Genomic DNA, 18,728 nt, shown 5'->3' with positions numbered 1-18,728 from the left:
AATATTTATACATGACACAGTGATTATTAATTGATGTGAACTGCTATTCCAAGAGACTTCTTCATGCCTTACTCCTAAAAGATGTAGAAAGGAACAAAAAAAATGTATGTGGCAAAGGAGATGGGGAGGGTAATTATTATTATTTTTTTGTAATGTTAAATAAAATGCTGCTTTCAACCTCTGGCTGTAGTTCATATGTTTGTGCTTTCATGTGCCTTACAGGGGCAAAAGGGGGGTGACATGACGTCATTTTGCAGTGTGGACATGGGAGGTTTGTGTGGCAACACTAATGATCCGAAAATAAATCTTAACAGAAAAAAAAAAAAACCTATGGGGCAGCTCGTGTGTTACTCATCTAACCATGATGCTACTGCTGGAGTTTATTTTTATTTGTTGGAGGGGGGGGGGGGGATAAACGTGATGAGATGGATTGCTGTGTTGAGGTCTGAGTCACTCTCAATGTGCGTTCAACAGCAAAAAACAGCCAGAGCAGCAGTCTGGTACGGAGCTGGTGGGGGCCGGAGAGAGAGAGAGGGAGAGGGAGAAGGACGCAGTGTGGGCGGGTTAAGAAACGCCGAGAGGGAGGGGACGTCAGCGTAATATTCCTACCGTCTTTTTTTTGGTCCCGTTCCTCCTCCGTAGAGCCGAAAAAAGAAAAAAAACAAGGGCATCCATCGGTGTCTTCATCCTCCTCGCATCTCATCACACAGCCTTGGAGATTAACCCTCCTGTCCGGGTCTTGGGTTGTTGAGAACATCCGCCTGTGTGCGTCTCCACCTGGAGGACTGGGTCGTTTGCAGCCTGCGGGGGGATTGCCGTGCTGTGCCGAGCGGCAGGGGCGTGAGAGGCGGATGCTGCGAGCGTAGAGGCAGGGTACCAACCAGGAGCATCACCGCACTCAGCACGGTAATGTCAGACCTGCAAGTTTCTGCTCAAGCAGACCTTCATTTCTGCGACATTCAGCCTGCTCGGGTTCCGATGCGATGTCTGAACACGGCTATCGGCAGCCATGTACCCGGAGCTGTGTAGTAATGTGTGTCAGTGCAGGCAGGCTGTGATATAAATCGGCTGCAAATTGTCGCATAGTCGCATGTTTCTGCTCCTGAATGTGTGTGTTTGTGTGTCTAGCCTTGAACAACCTGTGACCAGATGGACTCTAATGTGATATATTTCCGCCTCCTTCTTTTTTTCTTTTTTTTTTGGTTTAATCTGTGCTGTCCTGTAGCTTTTCGAGGACTGCAGCAGTGAAGGTGAAAACATAATAGAGGTTTCTTATATCAGGTTAGGTTAGGTTAGGGGGGGGGAATGCAGCTGCAGCCACATCTGAAGAATGAGTCCTTGAGGGGTTTTCAGCTCCAACAATCCACAATGAAAACCTGGGAAAACACCCACACTGCCACACACACACATGCCACCTTTTCTCCTGACACACACTCCTGAGCAGGTATGCATGTGATCCACAGGCTATCCTGGGCTCTCGAGCTGAAACCACGCCACTCTCGTGATGGTGAACAGCTTCTCGATCGTTCATGTTCCTCCTTGTGTAGCCTCTTTTTTTTTTTTTTTTTGCTGTGTAGGTCTTACATACGTGACTCTTGCACAGTGATGTTTTTGCGCACACACAGGCAGCACCAGTTGATAGGCCTGATCTGTCTCTGTCTTGTTACTGTTCCTGTCTCCTCTCACTGCTGATCAGTTGTTGATGCATGTACTGTATTCCTCCCCCTCTCTCCTCACCCCCACCCTGTTGCCCCTCTCCCCCCTCCTTTTTTTTCCTTTGCTCCCTCAGATGGACAGAATGAATTTTCTCTCTTTCCTCCTCCTTTGCTTGACTTCGGTTGCCATTGGCAACAAAGGTCAGTTCCTCATCCTTTTGACTGTTAATTGTGAAGTATTGAGATGATGGTTTTGAGGCAGGACCGTGGCTGTTTTGGCCCGAACTGTTCCTTTATTTACAGCTTCGACGCCTCGCTCGTTCAGCAGCACGTCTGAGCCCTCATACATGTTCATGACCCGGTGTGTCTGTGTCGCCTGTGGTGTGACTCTGAGAAAATTATAAATCTGTTCCCCCGCCTATAGCAGATTTGTCATTCTGGAGAAGCATGACTCTGCTTCAGCATCATTGTTCCTGTGATTATCGTGTTGAAGGAAAGGCGGATGAAACGGGCGGAGGGAGAATGTCAGAGGAGAAGAAGGTAGAGGAGTGGAAACGCAGGGAAGATGAGGAGATTGAAGGAGATGGAGTGTCAGAGAGATGGGGAGGTGGGGTGGGAGGGGGGTGTTAGGAGAGAAAGAGGAGAAGGAGCTGTGACAGGAGAGGACGTGCCGAAAAGATCCATGCTGATAAGTGGGGGGTGGGGGGTATAGAGAGGTGGTACGTGAGATCAGGTGACACGAGGGAAAAGAGAAGAGGAAAAGTGTGAGATACTGGGCTATTTCTGTGTGTGGGTGAGGAGGGGTGGGTAAATGTTGTGGAGCGATAGAGTGACAGAGAGGGGAGGAGTGCCAGGGGACACAGAGAAGGAAGAGAGATGGAGTGAGCTGCCTCTCAATCTGTAATCCGGGATGTAATCCACAGGCCTGATGCTCAGATTAATGCTATAGCAGGGGAGGGAGGGGGGATCAGCAGAGGGGACAGAGGGCAGGAGATAAATGACCAAAAAAGAGACACACCAGAGGACCATGGAAACAGAGGAGGAGGAGAGGATGAATGTCTTTGATTAGGGCTGGGTATTAAACCTCAGTATGTGTTTGGTGCCAGCTAAAATTGGTTTGAACCAGTTGGTGTTACAAACTGTCTGGCACGCTCACATTTGTGCTCCTTACTTCTTTTTTGCTCAGTAATTTTTCTTTTATGTCATATTAAATAATGAAAGCATGCATATATAATTTGGACATTTGTGAAAATGTAAAAATAAAAAAATAAAAAAAACCCTTCTATTAAAGTATATGTAGCTATCGCTGCAATTAATAATACTTTCATTGTCACATAATCTGCCTAATTTCTTGATTAATTTCTTGATATGTGGATTAATTATTAACCACTTAACTGCAAAAACACTCAAGACAAAGCAGCATAATGTCACACCCGAAGATGAAGGGGTTTGACAGAAACGGGCATATCTTTTTAAAAATAGTCTGTTTTTAGTCACGTCTTTGCATGCAGTTTCATTAAAGCACAACAAAACCTCATAAGCAAATTCAGTTTTAACAGAAAGCCCATTATAGCTGGTGAGTCCGAGCCCATTTTCAGATACAGCGACGGAGCGTGACAGGCTTAAATGAAAAATACATTACGGCGTGCTTTTTTAAAAAAGTGTAATAGCAAGTAAAATGGAAATACCTCCTCCAATGTTCTTAAGCTAGTTCGACAATAAAAAGCGTCTTGTGTTGTGAAGAATCAGAAAACTTTCACACGACACCCCGGCGCCGTCTCTGAAGGGAGAGCGGTGCGATCAGATTCAGAACCAGGAGCATTTTTCCTCTGTTCCCTCTCCTCTCTCAGACGAGACAGCAAAATTAGTTCTAGTCAGACTTTATGGAGAAAACTCACTGTGAAGACAACAAAGTGATTGCCAACAAAAGTCTGCCTGTGTCTGATTTCAGACTCTGTGTTAAGAGATTGAGGACAACAGAGGGAGGGCACTCCGGCTTTTGTTTTTGCTCTTTGCTGGAGTGTAAAATCATCATCCTTCTGGCTCATTAACTCGCCCTTTGATCACTCAGCACAGAACATTCAGCACCAGGATGAATAATTAATTTGCAATTAAAGGTTAAATTCAGAGTAAACCTGAGGCATTTGATTCTGACTCTGTTGTTTTTTTTTTGTGAGGCGCCTGTGGCAGGTCAGTTTAGGTGATTGATATGAGAAGTATATTTCTGTGTGTGTGTGATAGGGAGAAATCTGACTGGCTTTAATTACACTGTCAGACAGGAAGGTGTGCAGAGTGGTGCTTGACATGAACAAGGGCAGGTGGTCCATGATGGAGAAGAAAAAAGGGGGTTGGGGGGCGAACTGTGAGACTGTGAACGTGCTCAGACTGTCTCACATCCATCGTGTATTTTTCCCACTCGTGCACACTCTCACCATGTCCTCACCCATAATGAAGAGTTAAAAATAGATGCATTGGTTCCTTCTAATTGCTCCATTTAACCCAAAGCCTCCTCTCTGTGCCGTTTAGCCAATAAGCACAAGCCATGGATCGAGACAGAGTACCAGGGGATTGTCATGGAGAACGACAACACCGTGCTGCTCAATCCCCCTCTCTTTGCCCTCGACAAAGATGCTCCACTTCACTACGCTGGTAACACCAACTGCAATAAGAAGCATGGAAGAGCATTAAGTTGATGCGAACATTTTTGATGTGAAGCCTGCGGTAAAATAGGTCAAATCATCTGCTCGAGTAGCCGGACCGAAATCATCTCACTGGGTCAAATTGGAAATGATGTGACTTTAATTTTATGAACAGATTGATGCTGCAGCTCTGAGGCCAGTTTGAGGTTTATTTATGTCAGTTTACGTACTTGAACTTTTACTAGTAAACACGAGTGCTCATTTTTCACTTCGAGATGTCAGACTGCTGCCATTTCCAGCCATATTTCCCAACAGACGGTCCCTATATTAAAAGCAATGCATTCAGTCACAGAGTCCACTATTTTTAGACCATCATAGTGTAATTCAACCCTTCGTTGCAGGAGCAGTCAGCGGCGCTCTGCAGCCTGATGAAATGAGGTTATCGTGTTTGCACTTGCAGACCTGGAAATAACTATGTTCAGTCAAATTATAAAAGATCAACTTAAATTACTCAGGGGCTCCCTGAAATTTATTGGACCCGTGTCAAGAATGAAGAGGAAATTAGCTGTTTGCGCATGAACCTTCGACTTATGTCAGCCAGGGAAGATCCGCTTCATTTTGAGTCGCAGCTGCAATCTGTTTCATTCTATTCTGATCATGACTCCCAGCGTGAGATAAAGTGCCACTTAAAGCAATATCTAGATAGTTATCGGCACATTTCTGGTGTAAGGATGGATGATGTGACCTACAATCTGCTGAATATTACAATAAATTGTCACAGTTGGTTCAATAATGTAGCACTGTGGGACATTTCCCTTCCCACTGTGGATCACGTGTGATCTGTTTGTCCTAATTTATGCAGTATAACTTATTTAAACTTGACAGTGGGTTGATTAAATTGAATTTTTGCTGCTGAAAACATTAAAATAACTGTTTGATTGAAGGAGATGTGCACAGTTTTTAGCAGAGATTCAAAGCTGGGAAGATACATTTGAACGGTGAAGCTTTTTTTCAGAGAACAGAGACGCCACGATCGCCTTCATTTTTAGTCTAGACTGGACCAGGGGATTTGCAGCAGAGCTGTGCTCGGGATCTCAGGTGTACTGTGGAGGAATATAGTTCACAAACACTTAGAAACGTATGATGGAGTCACAGCGTGGAGTGCTTTAAAGATAATGAGTAAAGCTTAACCAATCAATGCTCATCAATCAAAGCTAAGCCAATGCAAAGCCGCTCTGTTTAGTTATGTAACCTCGCATTAGTGTAGAGTTCCCAATTCAGACAATGCTTTTTTCTTTTTAATAAAGAATTTAATAAATAAATCATTGATTCTACTATCTGTCGCCGCCCCCCTTTCCCTCACCCAGGTGAAATTTGTGGCTTCCGGGTCCATAATGGCCCCTCGGGATCCGGTTCGGTCCAGTTTGAAGCTGTGGTCCTAGACCGCTCCACCGGTGAGGGTCTGGTTCGGTCCAAGGAGCCGCTGGACTGTGAGAGCCAGCGGGAGCACAGCTTCACCATCCAGGCCTACGACTGCGGAGAGGGACCTGATGGAGTCAACAGCAAGAAATCCCACAAGTTAGACCCCCACCCCCCCTAATTTAGACAGATTTTTAATCCTTTCAGCAATAATCAAAGTCAGTGTTTGAGGCTCTTCTAGCTATGCATTGTAAAAACTGTGCATCCAGTACTGCTTTCTGTTGTTCCAGTAATCTCCCTACTTGTTTGTCTTCCCGCTCCTGCTTTCCCCAGGGCCACCGTGCACGTTCGCGTGAACGACGTCAACGAGTTCTCCCCCGTGTTTGTTGAGCGTCGCTACGAGGCCTCTGTCCCAGAAGGGCGTCTGTTTGACCGAATCGTACGCGTGGAGGCTCTGGATGCCGACTGCTCCCCGCAGTACAGCCAGATTTGCTTCTATGACATCATCACTCCCAATGTGCCCTTTGCTATTGACAACGATGGTGAGATGAATCTCATTTTGCAAATTAGAGCCTCATAGACTAATCCATATTTCCCCTTTGATTCCAAGAAAAATACAATATGCCTGCCAGTCACCATATTATTTCCTTATTTTCTCTCTTTCTTGGGTGGCCGTGGTTTCAAATAGAATAACAAAATTCAATATTCGGATCAGTATTCAACTGCTAAACTCCGGATGTCCTCAATACATGAAGAACATACACACCAGACGCTGCAGGCACTTATGATTCTTCTCCTCTCAGGTAGAAACCGAAAGATGTTAAAATAGACTTTGTGTGGGCGGACGATTGTTCTGTCTCTGCATCAACATCGCAACAGCTGTTCGGCTTAAAGGGGGCTTATTGTGCAAAATCCACCTATTTATTTAATTGTATTTTTGAGTATATTTGGGTTTGTATAACCCCAAAACTGTGAAGAAAGACCGCTTGCTTGCTTCTTTTCTTTCTGCAGAGATCAGGAACTGAGCCTCAAAATTTACTGCCCTGTTTGATGTCAAAAAGAGATAAGCACAGTGCTCAGCAGTCAAAAGACCTTTCCCCTTAAATTATGAATAAGCGCAACTATTATTCCCTCGCTCAAGCAACTTTTCCTAACCAACGTGTAATGTACTCCAGACACCTGAGGACTCAGTGTCCCAGTGGATTACATATGTTTTGATGACAAAATCCTCAGAGGTGATCCCATACAAGAGCGATTCAGTAATCACAGGTACTCTTTATATCAACTATTTTTGCCTAATTATCGAGTTGTTTCCACAACATCCATTCATTAGCTTAAGTGCTAATGATTTGGGAAATATTTAAATGGAAATAAACATTGAGATCATTATTTTATGCGATAGATTTAAAAAACAACTGAGTTTGAATGTTCTCAAATCTGTCACCTGGGAGTTTGGAGGTTTTCTGTTAAACTGATTTGAAAATGTGAAGTTTGAGTTTTATAGTGGATTTCCTGTGCATGATACCATCAGGGATACATATGTTTTCAACATAAATCCACATTACACTGAATTTACAGCTATTCAACAGATGTAAGATTGTAAGATTTTCCTCCCTAGAAATGTACCCCAACATTTTTATTGTCGTTCAGCCAGCATTTAAAAGATTTATGACACAAAAAGCACACATTACACAGCTGACAAAGTAACACATTTAACAGGACGCATTAGGAGAAAGAGTTATACCCTTATTTCAGATAGAAGACATTTTATTTTCCTTTCTGTGTTTCTATAAATATGAAGCCCTTATCTAATGCTGCTTCTCAGCAGAACATAACTTCATCTCCCTGAAACATAAAACACTTTGTTTAATAGTTTATGCAACACTGCAGTGTGATCACAATGATTTAAAGGAGCAGTTTGCAGTTTTCCAACCTTACTGAACCTTTCAAACCACTGAATTATATCAAGTATCATGAAATCATTGCTTTGTTGATCTGAGTATTGCTGAAAATGATACTGAGTCCAGTTTATTTACTCGGTGTACCATATCCTGTACTCAGACAATAACAGTGTTCAGATCAGTTATATTAATCTGTTCTAAAAGTAATGTTTACTATATAATTGCACTTTTTTTATATTTCACATGTAATTTCTGTATAATTGCATCACTAATAAAAAGAACTCATATTTAATGATTTTATAAAAATCAGAAACACTCAGTAAAAGCATAAGCTATGATGGTGGGCCCAAATCCTGATACGATCTCAAATGGAAAACGTTAGCCATTTCTTTCATTTTAGGCCCCTGTGCTAAGTGCTAAGTGCTAACATGTCATCTCAGGAGCTGTTTAAATAAACTTTCTCTGCATTTTTGTTAAAATAACATCTTAAGCAAATATACAATACAAGCAATTAACCGTCTCTATACAGATGACAATACTGTAGAGGAGAAGAAGCATTTAAATTCCCTCCGCCATCATTTGTTTGGCTGTTGTGCCACTTTGGGGCAAACTGCTGCTGTATAATGAGGGTTTGTCAGTGAGTTTTAAAATACCTTTCTCATGTTTTAATTATTGTCTTAAAAATATGATGAAACTAATAAACAGACGTGTATCCTAATGTTAATTTGAATAGTAAAACTTGATAGTTAGTAAACCAGACAGCACCAAAAACAAGCAAATTGTGGCACAGCGGGCACATGTTCTGTAAAATAAATAATAAAACCCATGGACCTTTTGGATTAATTAAAAAGAAATTTGCTGCCATACAAAACTGATCATCGCTTAAACGGAATATTTAATAATTTGATAAATTCGACCTGTGGATATTTGATGTTGCGCTAATTATCCATAAACTCAAATAAATCACTGCTAGAACGTGAGGCTGTTTTCAAACTGCAGATTAAAAGGAGTCCTGGTTTTGACCAGAATTCACTTCAAAAACATGGAGGGTACCAGTGCTTATTGGTCTCTGTCATAGACATTAAATTGGTGTTAAATTGGAGTTTTGCTTTTCGAACTATGACATGAAACTGATGCCTAAATATGGCTGAACAAAAACAAGTTTTTGTCTTCTTGAACTGGGTGTAAAACTGATTTGGTTTAGTGAAGCTTAAAGGCTCCAAGGATGTCATGTGACCACCTCCTGCACGTTTTTAAGTAAATAAAGCTGGAAACAATAACAATTTCAACCCTGTCATATGTGCTCTGAGAGCCTGAAAGTTAAAAAGTAATCAGAATATAACGGTCAAATTTCAGGTGACGTTATTAAATAAACTAAAACTCTTATACAAAAAAGAAAGAGCTGATTTTTAGGGAGTTGGGTTGGAGGCACTGATTTGTTTTCCTTGGTAGGCGGAGCAGTAAATATGGCTGATGTTACCTTTAGCTTTGATTCATAAGAACGCAGAGCACAAACCATACTCACTAACTGGAGGTTTGAATCCTGACAAAGTGCCTTTCTGTAGCTGGAAATTATAGTTATATTAGGATTATTTGACTACCCTGTGAAGGTTATTTATATGTTAACAAGCTGCTGTGTTGTTGCTGGTGTAGGCATTTTGAGTAACAGAGTCCCAAAGCTTTCTCATTCTTGGTGTTGATGCCCCATGTATTATTGCCAGCGTTATGAACTTTGGTCTCCACAGAGCAAGGCTCGTGTTTTTGGTTTGACAGCTTATTAAAAATATATTTTTTATCTTGTTGGTAGACCGTCCCGCTGCACAGAAGCATTTACACATTTATCAGTTTTTGCCAGCAGACAGAATCGACGAGGAGGCACCTTCACGCAAAACAAACCTAAGAGAGCCATTAGATGTTTTTCCTCCTCAGGCGTGGGACCTAATTATGCTCCATCACTATGTCCAAGCTGTAATGCGGAGGGATGACGTGAGAAGGCGTGCAAACTTTAGCACAGATTTGGCCAAAAAGCGAGAGCTGGGTTTGGGTTGTTGTGCTTCATTGCCATCGGTCACATCTGTTTGTTTCTTCTGTGCTCACATATAGTGTGTTTTAATACAGATTAATTCACATTAAGCTGATCTCATCCACATACTTTTCCTGTTTCTGCTGTTAGTTTGTGAAAAGACTGTGAAAAGTGACACAAATGTGGCCTATTAAGACTACATTGTTAACAAGCCATATGTTGCCACTCTGCACTGCTAAAATCTTGATTTTATAACCATGAGGTCCTCCGATAAAATCACTATACACATAAATTTAAAAAAATAAGATGAAAACAACAGCTGTCTTGTGATTTTGGTCACATTTACATGTAAAATGATCCCACAAAGAGCACGTTCTCCTTCACATCTATATCTTCTGCCCTGCGGTTGAATGCGTGTTGTGTGCTGTCTCTCGTCTCTGTTTGATTTAAAGCTCCAAACAATCTGTTTAGAACAACAATGAAAACCTTGAAAATGAATGAATATTGGAGCTTTAGGCTGAATCCTTTGACTGGTTGGTTTGGGATCAAGTGCAGCTGTTTAACAGAGTGTCACAGCAACTGAGAAGGACCCTGTTTTGGTATGACTGTGCAGAAATGTCCCAGACTTGGAGGGCTTTGCCGAGGATGAGCGGTTCCTTTCTTTAGGGGTCAGACTGATACAACAGCACAGCAACCTTTTGTTCCAGATTTGCTCAAACGCTGTGGGCTGTTTATTGTCTATTTTCTGTTTCAATTTGTCTATTCTGCTCCTGTTTCTACCTCTGTCTCTTTCATCCCTCTGTTTTTCCCTCTCACCATGTCACACCATCTTCTTTCCTTAGCATTGTTTGTCAGCTGGCATGCTGAGTACTGTCAGCCTATCACGGATACTCGCTGTTTATTCATCTTTATCTCTAAAAACAGGAAAACCCTTCAGTTTTTTTATCCTGTTGTGTGCAATCTGTCCTCGCTTTCATATCACCGAGCATGACGCGTTTAACAGGGCAGTGGCTCTGCTGTTGGGAATGTGCCGGTTTTATCAATGGGTCTTTATTTGACCCGAGCTTCAGTTATGCAACAACCTTGTGGTTGGGTGACTAATGTTCTATTTTTTCCCCGGTTTATTTTTTGTTTCATTATTTTTCTGTGTCTCCTAGGAAACATTAAGAACACAGAGCCGTTGGATTCAAAGCGGCAGCGCGTTCACACCTTCTGGGTGACAGCCTTCGACTGTGGAAAGAACCGCGCTCAGGCTGACGCTCAGGTTGTTGTCACGGTCAAGCCGTCCTGCAAACCCGGCTGGATCGGTAATTTTTCACACGCACTTCTCTTTTTCTGATCCCAGAACAAGGCCGATGAGACTTTACACATACGTGCGCTTTAGTTGTTTAATATTTTCCTTTTTTTGTGGTGATGGGGGGGATGAAACTTTCACTTTGATTTAGAAAGTGTGTGGGCTGCCACTTGGATGAATCACCTTTGCATGTTTAGATCAAAAGAACTGTGTTTTAAAGAGGCGGTGTTGAATCTTAGTAATATCAAGGGAAGGTAACTGCATAGTTAAACTGTGACAGTATATTTTTAGATCACACATACGACTACAGCAATGTTACGTGCTTTTTCAGACAGTAGATTTCCTGTTTAAAAGGGGAAGTCCACAGAGGAGGTTCATGGATGTAGTGAAGGAGGACGTTAGGGATAGATGGGCTGTATAAATTTAACACACTTTCCCCTTTTTAGCATGCTGGAGTCAGTCGGCTTTGACATTTTTTAAAGATAAGGGTAGTTAACTCCAAAGCAGTTTTCAGACATGAACTCTGGGAAAAACTGGAGAATCAAGTTGGGATATTGTCTGAGGTTGCCTTCTCTCACATGTATCACACAGCAGGGGAATGTTTGCGTCATATTTATTCTCACTATCGTGGTTTAGCCGAGACATGACGCCCACTCCCTCGCTGGGAAATCACTCCACAAATTACCCGTGGTAATTCTCACATGGCCGCAATCAGACACCAGGCATACCTTGTGCTAGGGGAAGTCGATGGTTCGAGACATTTAATGTCTGAGTCGTCTGCGTTTGATGCTAAAGGAGTGTAGAAAAGGTCAGAAGGGCTCAGATGTTAAAGGTGAAGCGGGTATTGATACTTTTTTTTCAGGATGGACCAAGCGTGTAGAGTACACCCCTGGGTCAGGCAGCATCCCTCTGTTCCCCAGCCTGCATTTGGAGACCTGTGAAGAGACCGTGTGGAACATCCAGGCCACCGTAGAGCTCCAGACCGGCCACATCGGGAAAGGCTGTGACAGAGACAGCTACTCCGACAGATCTGTGCGACGTCTGTGTGGTGGGTTCAGGCTTATGACTGAAAACATGTTAACCTTTTGACATCAGATCCATTATTTCTATCACCTCTCTTTTTTGTATCAGGTGCTGTCAGGGGCGAAGTCGACCTGCTCCCACCTCCATCTCCTGCCGCTAACTGGACTTCAGCGCTGCCCACTCTCCCGTCTTCCGACTCATCTCTGATCTTCTCCTTCAACGGCTCCAACCACGTCGCTGTCGTGCCCGATTCGGTTGTGTCCGCACTATCCGGCGACCACTTCACCCTCCAGCTGTGGATGCGCAGAGGTGGTGCCAACATCCAGCCTGCGACCACGCAAACCAGAGGAAATCGCAAGGAGGAGGAGACTATTGTCTGCAGCACCGTCAGGAATGGTAAGCGCTGTCCCTCGCACATTAATTTAGCCTTTGGGACTGCGAGTGATGTTGTGGTTAGAAATGGTTTTGCTTCTTCACTTTTCTATCCACTCCTCAGTCATCTAAACCCTTAGAGGGCACCATTTTATCACGTGAGCTTCGGGGAAAATCATGCCCTGAAAAAAAACTGTTTAAAGCTACTATCAAGGTGCTCTTGAGAGAGGCACTTAACCTCCAGCTGCTCTGCTTGTGCAGCCAAGTGGAAAACAGAAGAAGAGTAAAATACTGTAATTGTGCCAGGAACAATATTATGGGTAATGTGAATATTTTCAGCTGTGTGACTTTGTATGGGTGCAGTTTTCAGCAAGCTTTCCTTTTTGATAAAATTCACAGGTGAGAAAAACATGGTGGAGTTTCAGATTGAATGTAAACTCACGTCGTGCGTCTGCACCAGCAGCAGAAGCTGGCTGGTCCTTTTTCTTTTCACCTCGTCCGCCTGTCCGTGTGTCCCATTCTCGTGAGCGTGATGTCTTAGCAGTGTTTGAGGGAATTTGGCACAAAGATTCACTTTGACTCAAAGATGAAATTATACATTTTTTTGTCTGTTCTTAAACAAGTTCAATAAATGTGTTTGTGTTTTACTCAAGAATTAATATGCTAATTATTCCATACAGTTAGAGCCATAATAGATTGGACAAAGACTCTATGTACATATATGACAAATAAAGCGAAGACTTTCAGCTTAAATTCAAGGGGTTTAACAAAAGTATTACATTAACTCTTTACAGCCATGTTTACACACAGTGCCCTGTTTTCAGAGGCTCTAAAATCATTGGATAATTGACCGATGAGCTTTTTCACGGCTAGGTGAGGCCTGTTCACCTGTTATTTCATAATAAATGAAGCAGACATAATATCTGAAGTTGATTCAAAGCATTTACCTTGTATTTTATGGCTTTTTACTGTATTTTTTTTAAAATATGAGACCCAAAGACATATCAGTACGAGGGAGGGAGGCCATCACTGGGCTGAAAAGCCAAAATAAATCAGAGAGATTAAATAAGCCGTAGGAGTGTTTAAATCGACAATTTGACACGTTATGAAACACCACAGAAGCCAATGAAAGTGGATGATGACAGTATTTTTTTTTTCATGGTTAAGGAGAACAACCAAGCCATGAAAACTCTCAAAGAGGTATCTGTATCAGTGTCAAGGTCCACAACCAAGAGAAACCTTCATTAATGTAAATACAAGCTGCAAACCACTGGTAAAAGAACGCGAAGGCCAGGTGAGACTTTCCCAGAAAACATGTAAAAGAGCCTGAAAAGAAAATTTGGCCAGATTACACCAAGATGAACTTGTAGTAGAATGACGGTAAAACAGAAGCATCATCTGTTAAACATGGTGGAGGCGATGTTACGGCCTGGGCATCCATGGCAGCTAGTGTTTATTGATGATGTGGTCACAGATAGAAGTAGCAGGATGAATTATCAAGTGTACACGTTTAGATTCAGACTGCAAAACTAATCAGACAGCACTTCACAGTGCAAATGGATAATGAGTCAAAGCAAATAAAGAGTTTCTCAAAGCAAAGAAATGTTATGTTCATCAATGACCAATTCATTGAAGAATATCAATGAGTTGATATTTGTCATCAGAGTATGTTTTTGATTTGCTGATGTCACCTAATACTGTGCAGGAGGCAGGTTTTGGACCCAGTATGAAGGACTCGAGAGGCAAACGTGAACTCTAAATGCTTTTCAGAATCACAAAATGGGATATCACAAAAGGATGTGACAAAGGACCAGGAGGAAGACACGGACAATTTAAACACAAGGCATTTAGGTGAGGGGTAAACAGGTGGGAGACACAACAGGAACAAATCATGGATAACGAGACACGGGAAGTAAAGCTAGACACAGGGCACAGGAGACCAAGGACTAACAAAATAAAACGGGAAAATACTACACACTGAATCGCAGAGGAAAACTCGACAAAGCACAGGGAACACAGACGAGGCCGATAAAACATGACAGGACAGAAAACAACAAACTTTAAATCAGAACAGAAACCAAGAACAAAGGGATAAACACTGAGGAATTATAACTAACTCGACACAAAGGGATACAAGACAAAACACAGAGGCTGGATTAGACCAGACACAGAAACATAAGGGAGGCAAGAAAACAAACTGACACCAAGAACAGAATTAAATGCGAAACCTAAACCTGGGAACATAAATACGGAGAAACAAATCAGGAAATGATCTAAAAAAAAAGACACAAAACTCAAAAGTTTGATTCTTAGACCCAGAGACTGTAACAACTGAAGGCAAAAGGCAGAAAGACCCACAAACAGCAACAACCAAATCTGGCCGAACATCTCAAGGGAGGAAATGCAGCATTTGGTGATGTCCATGGGTTCTAGACTGCAAAGGATTTTCATCCAACAACACTTAATGCAAATTCTTGCAAAATCCCTTTAATTAAAGCTGGAAGTTTGCACTTTAATCACATCTTGATTGATTTATAATCCACTGTGCAGAGGGAAAACTACAGAAACTGGGTATTTGACCAACAAATGATTGCCCCAACTGTAAGTCTTCTGTGCTACCATGTTGAGGATGTGCATACAGATTCCATGTATTAGAATTAGAGATGGACCGATCTGATATTACATATCGGTATCGGTCCGATACTGACCTAAATTACTGGATCGGATATCGGAGAAAAATAAAAAATGTAATCCGATCCATTAAATATCACGAAAGCACCTCACAAAACTTGCAACACGCCGTAACTCACCTCAGAACGTTAGCACATCGGAGCAGTAGGCATCACGTGATAGAGCGGCTGTGGCATGCGGGACCTGTCGGTGGTCTGGATAGCATGTGGAGCTTCGCTAGCAACCCGGCATTTCATCTCCGACAAAGTTATCCCCGAGAGAAGTAAAGCGAGTGTGTAAGTCCATCTCTGAATGTTTGTAAAGCATTCCCACGTTAAGCTTAACAAGCGACTGCCTCTCGCTCTCCTGCTGCTACTTCAATCATGAAACTGCTTAACGATCAGCTGATCGGCTTTTCTGTCGCGAGTCTGTCTCTCGTTTGTTTTTGGCCCACTTTGCACCAGAAAGAGGAAACCAGCGGCTGAACAACAGCAGCACGTTTAAGCTTGATAAGCTGTTGTTAGAATTTATTTAATATTACTTTCTACACCAGGATCTTTTTCTAAGTAGCTGACGGCTGGTAACTGTGCAGGGGCGGATCTAGCAAAGTTTAGCCAGGGGGGCCGATAGGGCATTAACTGGGAAAAGGGGGCACAAAGACATACTTTTCTTTCTTATTCTCATTTAAAATGTCTAGCTTTTAATAAATAATTATCTGACACCCAAAGTTTTAATTTGATGTAAAATGAATAGAAGTCCATTACTGTATATAGTGACTATTAAGTCTAATATATATACCCTAGTAAGCTATAGTACTTTTCACTTTGGGAAGGTACCATCTGTGCAGTCTGCAATTTTGTTGAAGAAAGATGTTGAATCTATTTAATATTTCTTGAAAAATAATTGATTTCTGTGCATTTTTTTTCACACTGCATCAAATTAAGGTTGATTACGTCGATTAAGCATCATGAGGTGGAGCGTGAGGGGTGGTTCCCTATTTTTTATTTATTTATTTTTGTTGTTGCTGGGAGTTGGAACCCTATTAGTTAGGTTGCTTAATATTTATGCTAAGTACTCTTTAAAATACCAGAATAGGGAGGATGGTGCAGGTCTAAGTTTATTAGATTGATCAGTATTGCTGAACTATGAAATATTTTTTTTGTATACAGGTATAACAGAATAGCTTTAGTGTAGTTGTTGTTTTAAACTTGAGTATGAACTTGCAGACTTGCAAAATGCAGCAAGATATTTTAAAAAACAGTTTTGTTGATTAAAAACACACTATATCGGATTCATATCGGTATCGGCAGATATCCAAATTTATGATATCGGTATCGGTATCGGACATAAAAAAGTGGTATCGTGCCATCTCTAATTAGAATACAGCTTATTTGCCACCACATCCATATTATGAAGCACCGTCTACTGTCAGAATCACTGGCCGCTCCACTGGCTGGTGAATCCACACCACAGCAAACCAGTAATTCTTCCCATTTCTTCTTTATTCTCCCAAAGAAACGCTGGATGATTTTAAGAAGTTCTGACAGGCCTGCGCCAATTATCTTCTGTTTTTCTGCTCTCCTGCTCCACAGATGACTCCTTCTCCCATTACTCCCTCTCCGTCCACGGCTGCCGCCTCTCCCTCTTCTACTGGCCCGACGTCTCAGCCGCTCGCCCCGTCAAGTTCTTGTGGAAACTGGAGCAGGTAACTGAAGGGAAGTGCAACGCTCAGCTTCGATGCTGTCGGTTGCACAGTTTCTTCTGTTTCTCAAGCTCGAAATTAAGCTGAAATAGAAGAAAATTCAGTCGTTACTTTTTATGTCTGTGCCATGTCAAACATCAGAACCGTCCCTCGTTGGAAATTTAGCTATTTTACAGATGAGGATATATGCAGAGCGAGTGAAATGACAACCCTATTGTTTATTTAGATAAAAGGCTTTTTCTTTCATCTCCCGGGCTTTCTCTAACGAGATCATTTAAATGTTTCATGCATGAAGAGGATCTGTGCGTCATCCGTATTTACAAAATCAATTTCTGTTCGGACTATTTTGTGCAGTCCGTTCCCAGTAAAAAGGAAATGGAACAAAATGGAACTCATTTTCTGTTCTGATCACACCGCATCTTCAGCACCGTGGTGAAACGCGCAGTCTCAGCCGAGTACATGAAGATGTTTGTGTCGCTGCACGAACCTTTTATGTATCACAACATACTTCTCGGCTCTAAATCTATATCTTTCATCATAAAGCTACCTGTGAGGTTAAAAGTCCAGCATGCATCAGAATACATGAATACAAGTAGCGAGGTCTTTCGGCACACCTGTATACCTGGATGCATGCGAGGCTGTGGTTTGGTGTACGTGGTGGAGGGTGATCGGGGTTTGTTTTGACGGAAGCCACCAGTCTCAGACAGATTGAAGTCACATGGATTAAAGGATGCTGAGCTGATACAGAGAAGATTTGTTAAATCCCCCTGTCTGGACCTCAATATCTTATTACCCTGTCTTTCTTTCCTACTCCCTCTGCCTTTGTAATTCCCCTGTCATTTGTGTGCTGTATTCCTTCAGGTTACACATCACTGATAAAGAAAGTTTATCACAGCAAATGTCTGCAGGAATTCACCCGTGGTGGAAAGTATATTTATAAATATATATAAATACTCAAGTAGTAGAATCATTTGGATTATAATTTTGACTTGCAGCTTACAAAAGGAAATGTCTTGTCAGGGGAACTTGTCACTTGATTGGACTTTCAGAAGTTCCAAAAGCAAATTTCACCTCAAAACTTTGATTTGAATTTTAACAAGTATTCAATAAGTGGCAAAACAGCCACAAAGGCAAAGAAAATTTCATTTATCTCATTTCCTACCAACGTGGCAACCTTCAAGGCTTAAAAATATAGGAAAACCAACCCAAACCCCCCCAGAAGAAACTGCACGAAACACGAGTCACACCACACACACATGTTAGCATGCCCAACTTCACCTTACAGCTTTACCTTCATAGCATGTACAGGGGTGAATTTCTTTATAACTTTTGTACTAAATCATGACTTAAAATGAGGGTTGAGGTTGCTGCAGCTGTAGCTGGTAGCAGCTAAGCTACAACAATAATAGGAGACATTTTCGTCTTCAGAGTGTGGTTTCACATACATTTTAATGCTAATACCTGAGTCAAGCTGTTTGATGAGAGGAGAAGTCATGCAAACTCTGCAGGGTTGTAGGGCTTCACAGTATTTTTCCATGGCTGTAGTGGTACTTTTATTTAAATATAGAGTCTGAGTAATCATTCCACCCAGATAATGCACTCATGCTGACTCCATGTTATCTCCCTCCAACAGGTGTGTGACAGCGAGTGGCATCATCTTTCACTCAGCGTCCAGTTCCCATCAGTGACCCTTTACGTGGATGGAGTGACCTTTGACCCCGCCCTCATCCACGACAACGGAGCCATCCCGAACCCCGCCCCGCGTCAGCGCATGTTCATCGGTGCCTGCTGGGGTGAGACTAACATGCTGCGCGTTTCATCTCAGCTCAAAGAAAAGCTTTGCTTCCTGTCTGAAAGCTGCTAGCAGCAGTTTGAATCCTCGTTTCCGTTTCTCCATCCCTGAAATGTCGTTTAAACCCAACATCAGCAGAGATAGCAGGATGCAATTTCTGGCAAGTTACGAGTCCTCGTGAGGCATCTCGAGACAGGCCTCTGAGACGTTTCACACCGCGCCGTTTCTCCCTTTCATT

General features: G+C 42.2%; 1 protein-coding gene across 1 annotated transcript in view; it reads left to right on the top strand.

Annotated features, from left to right (window-relative positions):
- The first annotated feature begins 652 nt into the window (after positions 1–652).
- The window catches only part of clstn3 (calsyntenin 3), a 29,680-nt gene continuing 11,604 nt past the window's right edge, over positions 653–18,728 (top strand). The window contains exons 1-10 of the mRNA XM_085365472.1: positions 653–906; positions 1,790–1,856; positions 4,182–4,304; positions 5,662–5,872; positions 6,047–6,255; positions 10,795–10,944; positions 11,794–11,979; positions 12,063–12,350; positions 16,589–16,701; positions 18,332–18,491. Of these exons, the coding sequence (XP_085221598.1) occupies positions 1,790–1,856; positions 4,182–4,304; positions 5,662–5,872; positions 6,047–6,255; positions 10,795–10,944; positions 11,794–11,979; positions 12,063–12,350; positions 16,589–16,701; positions 18,332–18,491 (1,507 nt within the window). The 5' untranslated portion in view covers positions 653–906. The remainder of the gene's footprint in view (positions 907–1,789; positions 1,857–4,181; positions 4,305–5,661; positions 5,873–6,046; positions 6,256–10,794; positions 10,945–11,793; positions 11,980–12,062; positions 12,351–16,588; positions 16,702–18,331; positions 18,492–18,728) is intronic.

Source organism: Diplotaxodon limnothrissa, linkage group LG11 (assembly GCF_057381915.1).
Source record: "Diplotaxodon limnothrissa isolate DT_005_m linkage group LG11, D_limnothrissa_male_GT1.1, whole genome shotgun sequence".
In the NCBI taxonomy this organism is placed as follows: domain Eukaryota; kingdom Metazoa; phylum Chordata; class Actinopteri; order Cichliformes; family Cichlidae; genus Diplotaxodon; species Diplotaxodon limnothrissa.
This window is presented reverse-complemented; position numbering and strand designations above follow the sequence as displayed.